Below are 13,061 nucleotides of genomic sequence, written 5' to 3'. Positions count from 1 at the left end.
CATAATCACATTTTGAGCTCAAAAAATCATGCTGCTGATTTTAAAGAATATTACTACATGCAAAATGTCAGCCCAAGAATTAATTTTAATTGGATGGAAGATTTTTTTTTTCATTCAGAGGTGACAGTGGACTCCTAAATGCAGCTCAGAAGGCACATGGGAATGCCACGGAGAGCAGAAGGAACATCAGAGAGCACCCAGCTGCCAAGCTGCTACCCGGAGCTCATCAAAGGCCACTAGAGATAAGTAGTTACAGGGGCATCCTCCATAGTGACTTGGTCTCACATCTCTTCCTTTTCCTCTATAGTTGGCAAGGATTCAGTAAGTAAAAATAGCTGGCCACGGGTTTGTTTGGTTATATTAACTGTCAAATGCACCCTTATTCCACGGTAATTTTTATCATAGTCCATAAGAGTTTCCTGGGTGACAGAAGTCACTTGGCCAACAGAAAGACCCTCCCCTCCATGTTTATTCTCATCTTCCCAGCTACCAAAGAAACTGTTTCAAATCAGTCACTCTTGACAGCCTTAAAAATTCTATTTCATTCAGGATAAACAATACTTTGGTTGGTTTGAAAAGATGTTTCTTAGACAGCCCAGCTACCTCCTACGCTGTAAGAGTTTCAAAGAGGGCTATAAAGAGAGTGACAGCTGCTTGAATTCAGAACTAGAAATTAAAATAAAAGCTATTAGAAGTGAAGAAAAAACCCACACCACAGGGAGACAAGCTTTAAAGATTTTTTTTTTCTCTCTTCTATAAATTCGAGTTACCTGCCATGAACTTATTTTCACCACAGAAGCAGCCACGTATTTTTTAAAGGATTTTTTGCCCCCTCTAGAGAAAGGGGGAAATGTTCATCCCACACAGAAGCAGAGTTAAGATTGTACAGGAAGTCATATAAAAAGTTGCCTGGTGCTTTGTCACTAGAATTAGGGGGAGCTGAGGTTCAGCTTCGGGGGAAACGACAGGGCCGGGGAGGTAGCATGCATGAAGTATGGTCGCGCCACAACTCAATTCCAGCCCTGAAATTTCTGGCTGCTCTTCTCGACCCATTGATCTCAACACTGTAAAAGTGAGTTAAGAAATAATCTGTCTACATATGCTGCCACTGATTCAAAGCTGGTCTTAGGTTTCGCTTCGCAACACAGTAATTCCATGTCAAGGAATCATAACATTGTTCTGAAGAATGGCATTCAGGAAGTTTTTATCCAGACTCCACTCATAAAGTGCCATGAAGGAGGAAAAAAAAAAAAAAAGGTAAGAATTGAGAGAAAATTATTAAGCTTAAGACAAAGACTTGCTCTTGCCCAGTTACTTGAGTTGATTATGATTCTGTGTCAAGCTAATGAGATATTGCCGATAAGGAAACATTAATAGCTATAGAATATGTCACTAAAAACCATGTCAACGATAGTTTTACAGTGGTTCTTCTCACATGTAAGTGTCCTGATAAACATTTTGGGGAAAACAGGGGAGTTCTAATTCATTTACGAAAGCACGTTTTCATGAAGGTGATTTCTAAAGCTCCTCTCTTGGCAATGGAGATTAGAAAGTACATGGGTGCCATGACTCTCAGCTATTCTTCCCTGACTCTGACTGAAATGAGCATCTTTTAGCGAAGTGGTTTCCTCCCATCCTTTATGATGAGCCTGTGAATCAACGAGGGCATACGTCTGTGAGGGAAAGTACGAAAAAAATGAGCTTTACGTTGTTCACGGTTATGGCACTTCTCTTTCTCTATGAAGACAAAACATTTTAGTAATTATTTAATATTTCTCTGTCCACTGACTTTACAGATATGCTATTTATACCAATATATTTTATACATTTTATATATTTTTTTCTAAACCTGCTTGCATTGAGGGCATTAATGGAATGAGACATTGCCTTTCTTTCGATAAAAAGATGGTCTAAATAGTTAAAAAAAAAAAAAAACGCTCAGGGCAAAAACTAAGACATAACCACAAGTATAGATTTACCTATGAGTCTAAAATGTGGCTGATTATATCTGTTTTGATTACTTGCCTTCAACCTTCACAACCAGTCAGTTAAGAAGTCCCGATGGCTTGCTTTCACCTCTCTCCCAGATTTCCATTTTGTTCCCACTTCCTAGTGCTGCTTCAAGCCAACATCAGCTTAAGCCCACATTACTTAACCAGTCTTTTACCATGGCCTTTCTGATTCCTACAGACAGACCTGTCCCACGATGGTTTCAGAAACCGATCCACATCAGGATATGCTCTTCCTTAAGGCAGAAGGAAAACGATCATATTCCCTTGCTTATCTATCTTCCCTTCAACAGCGATATTTTCACTTCTTTGCTTATCGGGCTCTGCATCCTCGTCATGCCAGCTACCAATGACATGGAACTGCAAACATGTTCGTCAAAATGTGCTGCCGTTAGCACATCTGAGATCCAAGTGTGAAACTGCCAGCCCAACGATAAACAAGGAAGACCCACTCTAAAATAATATTAACTCCTGCCAGTTGGCTTACGAGATGATTTTGTTTTCCACTTGCTATAAATCATATTTTTTAAGTTGCCTAAATAAACTGCTCTATTACGTACAAAGAAAGACAGGCAAGGAATACCTAATCACCCAAGAAGATACAAATAAAAACTAGTCTTGTGACTAATTCTGTTTAAAATTAGAGCTTGCAAAAAAAAAAAGAGAGAGAGAGAGAGAGAGAGAGCTTAGTCAAAATTCAGATGATAACATTCTCTCTCTCTCCAAACCTTCTTTAAAAATTTTTCCTCTGCCTTCAGTGAAAACTGACAAAGAATATATCTCACATCACCCCATGACCTTACCTTGTATTTGGAGGAATTACAACACAGAACTCTTTCCTTTCATAGAAGTAGGAAGGACAGAAATTTGGAGTGGGCAGGAGAAAACAAAGATACAACATGCACTCAACTTTTTTAGAGTTTACTATGAATTCTACAGAAATTAAAACACAAAGATAATGAGAATGAAATGAATGTAAAACCTCTTATTTTTCCTGTATTTTTCAGCACTTAGCAGTCTATCCTAATATTTTGCGGCTTCGCAACACCTGACTTGGCCAAATCTGCTCAGCTTTGAAGTTCGTGAGATTATTAAATGTTACATGAAAATGAACAATATGGCTTCTACAAAATAATGAAATAAAAGAATTTCAGTAAAGATTTAACAGCTGCTCTATTTAAAGAAATCTAGCTAGATACCATATCCATTTCAGTTCATAATAATCATCAACTAATATCCTTAAGCAAGGAACTAGAATTTTAAAGTCTTTTGTAAATGGTAAGTTTAATATCATTAAATCATACATTACAAAGAAAAATAATGAGCACATGGTATGTAGTATGGCTAAATGTGATAAAGCTAATTAAAGTTTTTATCAAAGTAAAGATACTCAATGTCTTTAATCAAACTAGTCATCTCAATTGAGGGTGTGGTGGCATTATATAAACGTAATGAAAAATCACAGGTCTAACGGCCGAGTTTCTCCCCTATTTCATGTCAGCTGGAATTCTCTGCTTACAGGCTCATGCTTCAGGCTTGCTGAGTCTTTGCTAATGATGACTTTTTGATCTGCCTGACGTTAAACTTAAACCAACTGAGTGTTTTTCAGGGTTGGCTGTTTGGTACATCAGTTTCATACTCCACTCAGGGAAGAAGATGAAATAACCCACCACAAACCACTTCACTCAGATAAATATCAAATCTGTGACCAAATTATCATCGGGTCAGAATCTCCAGTCATCCATTCTAGCGCCCTGAATCTTAGCAGATAATCTCCGTAGCTTCCAAATAAAAATTATTAGTCCTGATTTCATTAAGTCAAATTTAACTTAAATGAAAGTGAGTAAATTGGGGGGCGAGGGCGAGGAGGGGAACATATTTCCATTTAAATTTTCTATCAGACTCATATAAACTAAAACATCTGAAAAATAATCAACCAAAGTTGGCTAAAATGCATACCTTAAACAAAACTAGATAAGACATGGGAAGTGACTCTACTATTAATAAGAAAAAAATATAATGAAAGAATAACTTTTTAAAAATTTTTAAGTAGAGTTGACAATTAGATGACTTGGGCTACAGAAAAAAAAATTAAGTCCTAGTGATAAGAATAAACTATTTTAAAAATGGGTAGAGTTTTCAATATGTTAAGCGATATTCAATAACTTTTTTTTAGTATTCTTTTCCTTCAGGTTTTCTTTCAAAAACATATATATCACCTTTCTTCATTTATTCCTCCACCCTTTTTTTAGAGTATGTGAAATAAATCCCTATTTTGTTCTCTCTGAAATAATTCTTCACACACTTAAGTTTCACTAAAGCTTACTACAAATAATGGAGGGTTGTGAGGGATACATAATAGATTTAAATTTATCTTATGACCTCTAAGATAAAATAAAATCACTCCATGGATAAAATCATGGGCTTTTCTGGCAACTTCTCCTTGACCCACACACACACACAAAAAAAATCCAAGGTTGCAATCAAGAAGGATTAAAGTTATAAAATACAAAATGGAGAATGAAACATCATATAAATGAGTAACAAAGACTAACTAGGGCAGTCAACTATCTGACCATCTTTTATTCCCTTATAATCAAATAATTTTTAAGAATTATTATATGACCTAAAAATTAGGAAAACTACAATTGCATACCATCTTAAGTATTCCCATAAAAGATATGCTGAATACCACTTCTGCAGCTTCTAGCCCACTTATAATCACTTAGCAACCTAATGATCAAAAGATTAATATGCTGTGTACATGTGACTGGATATTGGGATTCAATTCCTAAAAATACCAAAAAAGTAGACATAATTCTAAGACAAAAGGATCCTCTTTGGTCATTTCCTTTATGAAATACAGTCAGTTCAGATTTGAGCCAATGTAGGTATTATTCTACGTCTTCTTGATTTTTTTTCCCCTCCTACTTTCCAACATTTCCCTCTTTCACTCTTTAACACTTCCACCTGAGGACAAGTGAGATGTAAGGAAAGGTGCAATTCAAGCTAGTCAGTTTTACTCCTTATTAGCAGCTCTACTGAGAGACAGTGAAAGTGAAAAAAGAGAGAATAAAAAGGTTAGCTGGGATCAGAGGCTGAAACTAAATTCAAAAATGAAACTCTGAAATTATAAGTTGATTTTAATGATTCATGCCTCTCCTCTGGAAAACAAGGATGTGACTGTAAAACTACCATTTGCTGCACGTGTCTCAAACGATTTAAAAGAACACCAGAATGTCTTAGCCCCCAGTGTTATGACGGGGAGCATTCCGAGTCCTTCTGCAGACACCTCCCAGTCAGTGGAGTTAAAGCGAGTTGTCACTTGCTTGCCTGGATCTTTGGATATTAACTACCTGGACATCTGAGTATGCAGCTGCTCGTGATGAAGGTACTGTATTTGCTTCTACCTGCATTCACTCTCTTCCTCCCTTTGACAATCATCCCGTACTTCCAAACCAACATAACCTCAGGAGCTTGAAAGAATAATGAAATATACAAGACAAACAAAGATGAGAAGAGGAAGAAAAATAAAGACTAATTTCAAATTCAGAAAATGTCCTCAGCAGTGGTGAATGCCCACAACAAGAGTTAGAGCTTTAGACATGCAGACTGAAAACACAGGTTTTTGAGGCCATGACCATCTTATTGTCCAAACCAATAACCCCATGGTTACAAATCAGCAATCGGTGGCCTTTACATGGCTTACTGTCTTTTCTGTAGAAATCAGTGTTTAAAATTCAAATTTTCAGGCTCTCTTTAAAAATGAGGCAACCTCATGGTCACATGACAGCAATTAGCTGGGACATGAGAACTTCTATTTGCCAGAGTCCTACTGAAGCTCAGTCTGCTCAGCCTGGCCCCCAAATGCAGGTCAATTTGCCACCCCTGTCATATGATGAGATACCTGCCTTGAAAGAAAGTCAGAAAAACAGGGCAAGTAAGGTGCAGAAGCCATAAACCCCAGAGCAACGGGGAACAGTGTCTTTAATCTAGATGCATTTAACATTGGCTTCTCTCTGCTCCTCTCATAAAAGATCTGCTTTAATTTTTGTTCCCCTTGCATTTGTCTCAGGGTTATGTAACCTCACAGGAGGCCACACAAGTCTCCTAAAAAAGAAATTTAAGCTTTTAAAAAAATAAAAGGAATCATGCATAACAAAGACAAACACAGAACTAAAATTTGTATTCTTTCCCTGACAAGAAAGCTTTATCCTAGCTGTTAATATCAAAAAATTATCATTGTAAGGGGAAGAGAAATTAAAATACAAAGCCAGGGCTTGCCCTGGGGACATGTGATATGCTATATTCTCAACATGCTGGTCAAGAATAAAAATATAATGGACATCTTACCATCTTCCGGCTCAAGACAAAGATTATATACAGCCACAGGTCTCTTGATCCTCTGGCCTTGTCTCTTCGACTGCCTTGGTGGAGCATGTGGGGGTGATGCTGACAAGGAGACTGGCTCAGGGAATGTGGCATCAGGCGGTGTCCGAAAAATCTGCCATCAAAGCACAGGAACATTACTTGTTTCCCCTGAACAGAAAACCTGAGTACTCCAACAATAAACCAACATCAAAGAACATTAGATTCGGAGTTCATCCAAAAGAGGCTGCAGCCAAAAATCCATTCCTTCGAATTTGGGGTATTGGTCACGAATCTTTTATTTTTAACAGAAAAGTTCAAAATAAAATATCATTAAAATTAAATTAAAATTAAATTTCTCATTCAAATTAAAGCAACATCAAATCATAATGTTTCAAAATAAATTCATTCCCAAACTAAACGAGTATAGTTATCTTTACCACATGTAGACAGTACCACAGCTCTTCATCCACAAAAGAAGTAGCCAGGATAAAATATTAAAAACAAATATCCTGTTAAATTTCACACAGGGTGATATTTATGCCAAAAAGCTGGTCTTGATTTTTTCAAACTACACAAACAGAAACTTACAACTGCAAAAATTTTTTACATGTTTAAAAATAGCTTGTGCTTATGAAATGACCTTACAGATTCCCACGTACATTCTTCATAAAAATGTTTTGTAAATTTTATCAATTTACTTAATACCCTCCAACTTCTCTTAATAATCTCCCTTCCATTTATGAAACCCAGAATGTTAGCACCTTGATTATCTACAGTGTCATTCATGTATTAGCAATAACAAGATTAAAATGTGCTGATTCTTGGCTTAGCATTTTTTTTTTTTTTTTTTTGGAAAAGCAATGTGTGCCATAAAGGGAAGTATATCATCCAGAGGTGATTTATAATAGACCATCTATGGCGGCTGCCAAGACCTAAGTTCAGAGGCTTCCTGTCCCTTAGAACACTGGAGGCCCGTCAGCTTTCAATGAAGTCATAAAATAAAATATTTAGAGACATCAACCTAACAGACACAGCATCTCCAAAGAGCTGATGCTCCTCTCAGGTGAAAGCAAGAAATAAGAAAAAAGGTGACTTGCCTTAAACAAACAAAAAAATCCATAAATATAACACAATTAAAGGCACTGCATGAAAGCTCCATTGTTCCAAGAAAATTATTGTATTTGTGCATTTGAATTAAAACAGGCATGGGACCTGCAGGTGAGGGTATCGTATGTGTGTATCATGTTTAACAGAGACAGCCGTATCAGAGTTATAATCACAGATTCTAAAAGTTCTCACCTAAAAACTATTATATGCCAATAAAAATAAACATTTCACCAGAGCATTTGCTTTATAGTACCATACTGCCCCCTCATGTGTAAACAGAACTTTTAAAATGATTTAAATTACTGTGGACAAATATTTGCTAGTGAAAACTTAATTTAGTGCTCCAACTGGTAACCTGCTAACACCATATTTTCACAGAATCTGTGTTCCAACAGGGTATTCTGGCAAATAGCAAACTACTTATCTGCCTTAAAAATATCCTCTGTCGTCTAGACCCCTGTCCATAGCTGGATTTGTCACCATCTGTCACAGACCTTCCTGGAAGATCATGCTGACTCTAATGGCCCAGTGCTGACAACTGCTCCTCCTCCTCCACTGACCCCACCGCCTCAGGGTGACGGGGTGGGCAGGGGAGTGATGAGTGAGGTGCAAGGTGGTCCCAACTTCCAGGCAGGTTACCAAGCAAAACAGGATCCCTGGGACTCTACTACCCCAGGGCTGGGCCTCCAGAGTCTCCAGAAGACTTACAAACCCTGCCGCACGCTACGACATGGAGGAACCCTGAGAGCGCTATGCTAAGTGAAATAAGTCAGAGAAAGACGAACCTCAAATGGACATGTGAGATCAAACTCATGAAAGCAAACTCATAAAAACAGAACAGACTGGTGGTTGTCAGAGGCAGGGGGAGGCAAGGAGGGGGAAGTGGGCAAAGGTGGTCCGAAGGCACAAATTTCTTCCAGTTCTAAGATAAATAAGTTACAGTATGGTGACTATAGTTCACAGTACTACTATATTTTATGTTATAAGAGAATAGATCTTAGAAGTACTCATCACAAAAAAAAAAAAAAAAAGTGAAGTGATAACTGTTAACTAAACTCATCGTGGTGATCATTTCTGTATATATAGACATGTCTATATATACACATTTATCAAATAATTGTGTTACATGTTAATCATACCTCAAAACTGGGGTAAAAAACAATATCTAGGGTTGGGTACTGGGTTTTGAGGGTGGTGGTGTTTTTCTTTGGTTTGTTTGCATTTTGAAACTCTCCAGGTGATTCTTTTACGTAGCCAAGGCTGAAAAACACTCATTTAGACAGTCATTCCACAGCATTCTATGTGTGTCTTAGCTGGATCAAAATCCCAGTCAAAACACCAGAAAAATTATTTCAGCGAAACAGGCACTGGCTATGCAATCAATCACTTGGACCCTTCTAAGTCTTAATTAGGTATAAAGTGTTTCAAAGATTCTAAAGATCAGCCACTTCCTCAACAAACTCTGTGCTGTGTCGGCATTTCCCAGAGCTAACCTGTCATCCAGATCAGGTGACGCGGAAGCAGGGATGTCGACGTGAGGAGCCAGCAGGGCTTTTCAGTCTCCCAGCTGTGGAAGCTTAGACATACTCTTAGTGTGTGCCTTGTTTTCTCAGCTGTATAACGAGAGCCATGTATCTACATACCGCATTATTTCAGGGATTAAATGAGATAATGCTTATAAAGTGTTTAATACAGCACTTGGCACACAGTGACTAGAAATAAATGGCAGCCACGGCTATCTGTGATATGATCACATCCAGTAAATGATGAAATGGATGCAGACCCTCATTACTCTATTCAATCACCATCTTTGAGAAGGTACTAATTTGCTGAGGTCTTGAATATTCCTCAAATTCAGTATTAAGGTTGTTACTCTAAAGAGTTTGTGGAAAAAGCATCAAGCAATGGGCTAAAGAGAAGCGACAAAAGAGACCCTCTGCAAAATTCTCCAGTCGCTTCAAGTCACACAGTAGTTTTATATATTTATTTCTGCACTTTGACACTGAAATTTCAGTTTTAAAATACTTCCTATTTTATTGAATATATTTAAAATTTAATAACACCGACTACGTAGTAAGTTTTCTATGAAGCACTTTAATGTTCTCAACGACCTTTGTGGTAAGTATCGCTCCCCACATTTTAAAATGAGAAAAACTCGACGATTAAATAATTAGACCAGTCTGAAAATGGCAGAGTTGGTATCTGAACTCTCAACTCTGAATCCAAATTCCCTGATGTCAGTTTATAAAAGAAACAGAACCTTATTCTTAGGGAAAATCGCCAACTACTACTGTTCCATATCCAGTTGGAAGGAATAAAACTGGAGAAAATCCATTCAGACTCACCATCACTGTTCTGTCTGCCTAGGTGTTTCAAGCGTCTGCCTTTGGCTGCACCGGCCTCTGTTCTAAGCTCTTTTTTCTTTCTATGCTTCAAAGCTATGCTCTTGTGGTTCTCTCTGAAACCCCAGAAATGATTTTTAAAAATATTCGTTTTAAATTTAGAAGAGGAAACAGTAAACTATTTGCTTTAAAACTGTGGCCTGTTTTTTGGCAATCTCATTTTAGAAGTTAAAAGTTAGCTTATCTTGTTCTACACAGATAAAAAAAACATGTCGCCTTTAACTATAACACTGATTTTTCCAATTCTAGAACCACTTCATAGATGCAAATGCCTCCACCGCTCAGATCTCTTTCCAAAACCTTCGACTCCCCGAACTTCCCGAGCATCACGTCACCTTTGTTCTAGGCAGGGTGAACCCATCTTAAGCAATACTAAGAATCAAGAGATCAAGTCTACTCAAAACTTGTTTTTTTGTTTTCTTTCAGTGCAGAAAATTTCTTCACTGCACCTACATATTTACAACATAAGAAAAACTCAAACCAGACAACCAACCCAATGACAAAAAACAACGTAGGTGCGTCAGGTAAGGAGGCGCCTATGCAGGTCTGCGCGGAGTGCTAGCACAAACAGAAGTCTGGCACTACTGCTCAGAGCCACAGATGCCTCAGACTCAACAAACTCGATGTTAATGCCCGTGAGACTGAGCCGCACACAGCAAACCCTCCCCACGTCCTTCATGCTCTGCTGCCAGGGGCGGCATATGGAGATGACGGGGCCACTTCTGCCAGAAATACTTTGCAGGTGACAGAAAATAAGGATGGCTTCTGGAAACTGTGCTTCAGGACCCAATCAAACCTGCAGCATTTCACTCAGCTGAATTAATAATATGGTTAAAGGTAATTAGTTTTTAAATAAGTGTCTTACATAAGAGTTCGCAGATAAGAAGACTACTACTATGCTTGGATTTTCCTATCATCTTGAGTAATAATAGTTGCAACTATTGGGTACTGGCAATATGCCCTACATTATGCCAAGTGCTTGACCTACAAAGACTTGAACCCAGATTTCCTGATTCCACATCCGAGTCACCATGCTCACTTGCCTCCAATATGATCTAGTCATGTTAAGTACCATTCATATTATATACTTTTTGGAGATGCCAGACCTCACATAGCTACATCTATGCATAAATAGGTAAAACCAGGAGACAGTTGGAAATCGATGCACACTCCTCTCTAGTAAACCTTTAACACAGAAAGGACAAAAAATATTTCCAATCTTCTTTCTAAAACATGTAACTATAAAATGGCCAGATATTACTTTCAGCTTCAGAGTGTTGGACAAACACTCCTCACCCCGGGGTGCATGACTCTGAGCTGGCTCTACCATGGCCTGAACTTCCACCTACAACGTGACTGCGGAGTCCAGCTCCCGTGTGAACAGCAGAGAGCCCCGACAGCTTTCCAGCTGCCTGTCCTCGAATCAAGCGCTGCCCCATGACTAAATGTGGGCCTTTTATACAAAATTTAACTAGAATTGATAGGGACTGACTGACAGTGAAATACCGGTTGGGTTCAGGCTTGATGCTGGAAGTATTCTAAGGCTCCGCATTTGTTCTAGTTAATGAACAGTAAGAATCTCAGAGCTGAAAAATATCCTAGTTATCACTCGGGCCAAACCCTTTATTTCACAGTTGAACAAACTGAGGCCCCTATGGTAAAGATTTGCTCATATTCATTCCACTAGCCAGTTGCGGACTCGGGCTTTACTCCCAGACCAAAGCCTCAATGCCGACCGCTATTCCCCGTCTTGCTGGCTCTGATTCTCTCCAGCAGGCTTATCCTTTACGTACGTACGTTCTTTCTCATTCGGAGAGATTCCGCTCAATAGCTGAGATCCCTCGGAGCGCTTCCATGCGCACTATCTGATGCAAGCCGCGACACGAAGACCCGGTAGGCTGACACTGACGCCCGCTATGGGGTCTTGTCCGGAGTCCTCCTGCCACCTGCCAGCGCGAGGCCCTTCCCGTTGTGCAGCAGGAGGGCGTGGGAAGGGGGGAGCAGACAGTCCCAGTCCAGGAGCCATCCATCCCACAGGTTAAAGCTCTGACTACGGCTCTGACTTACCACGAGCTTTTTGAAAAACAACTTCAATTTTACAACGGAAAAAAAGAAAAGCAAAAAGTATACTTTTTGGAATTTCAAATTCATAGAGTTTTTTTTTTTTTTTATACTTCTAAACTTTTAGCTTTAACTTCAGGGAATATTTTCAGACTCCTTTCCCAAATGGAGTACACCATATTGATTTCTGTAGCAGTCTATGCACTAAATGGAGCAATACATGACTGACTTAGGTTTTTAACGTCAAGATTTCAGTAAATGACAACTTTTATCGACCATACATTATAAAATAGAGTCTTCCCCAGAACTACCTACCCCAAACCATGGGCACTTTCAGCGGCATTAACTGTGGATGCAATCCCATTGCCCTGGGTTTTCTGATGTTTAACAAAGACCACTAAGGAGGGTGGGGGTAGTAGAAGAGGAGGAGGAAGATGAAATACTGGGGACCAAATGGTTTTAAAGGAATTTCCAAATGCTCACTAAATAACTTTCTCCCCACTCCGCATAAGGCTAACCTTTCCTGATTAGGCCAAAGCTGCATCACTCTTTACATTCGTAGTGTGAATACATAACCTCAATCATAAAATGTTTTCTGTTGTGCAAATCTCTAAAAACATTCCGGATGCATTGCATCAGTTTGCACCTGCACACATTTGGGAACTGCAGCATATACTTCACAGAGTCAGAAGAAAACACTTGCCAGACACAGCTGTAACGCTGACTTTCATAACCCGCATGTCTACAAATATTCTTCACTGAATAAAGAGCTGATGTCGAGCTGGAATTCTTTTCAATCAGTATGTCCTTTGCTTCCATGCAAACAAAAAGTTTACATTTCAGCAATAAACGCCTAGAATAGCATTCAAGAAATACTAATATTCTATGTTAACTACAAGGTATACTCTATAGGTAATATTCCTTTGTTTTTTTCTCTTCCTCCTTATCCGCCAGTTTGGGTGTACAACTTCTTCCAAGGTTCTGTTTTTCTTCTCCCTTTTTTATGCTTTTTCTTTCTAGGACTCAGGTTTCCCTCAGAAGTCACTTGGTTCTAGAGCAGCACAGAGGACTAGAACACAAGAGGGCTACCATTTGCAGTCCTCAAAGGCCT

The 13,061-nt window shown here is 38.8% G+C and overlaps 1 protein-coding gene across 13 annotated transcripts in view; it reads right to left on the bottom strand.

Annotated features, from left to right (window-relative positions):
• Nucleotides 1–13,061, bottom strand: part of ARHGAP10 (Rho GTPase activating protein 10) — a 258,976-nt gene that overhangs the window by 50,450 nt on the left and 195,465 nt on the right. For all 13 annotated transcript variants that reach the window (XR_004955025.1, XR_004955022.1, XR_004955018.1 and 10 more), the window contains one exon: nucleotides 6,363–6,513. Coding sequence is in view for 2 of the 13 variants with exons in the window: in XM_016158883.2 (XP_016014369.2) it covers nucleotides 6,363–6,513 (151 nt within the window). In the remaining 11 variants the exon portion in view is untranslated. The remainder of the gene's footprint in view (nucleotides 1–6,362; nucleotides 6,514–13,061) is intronic.

Source organism: Rousettus aegyptiacus, unplaced genomic scaffold (genome assembly GCF_014176215.1).
Source record: "Rousettus aegyptiacus isolate mRouAeg1 unplaced genomic scaffold, mRouAeg1.p scaffold_m13_p_16, whole genome shotgun sequence".
In the NCBI taxonomy this organism is placed as follows: domain Eukaryota; kingdom Metazoa; phylum Chordata; class Mammalia; order Chiroptera; family Pteropodidae; genus Rousettus; species Rousettus aegyptiacus.
This window is presented reverse-complemented; position numbering and strand designations above follow the sequence as displayed.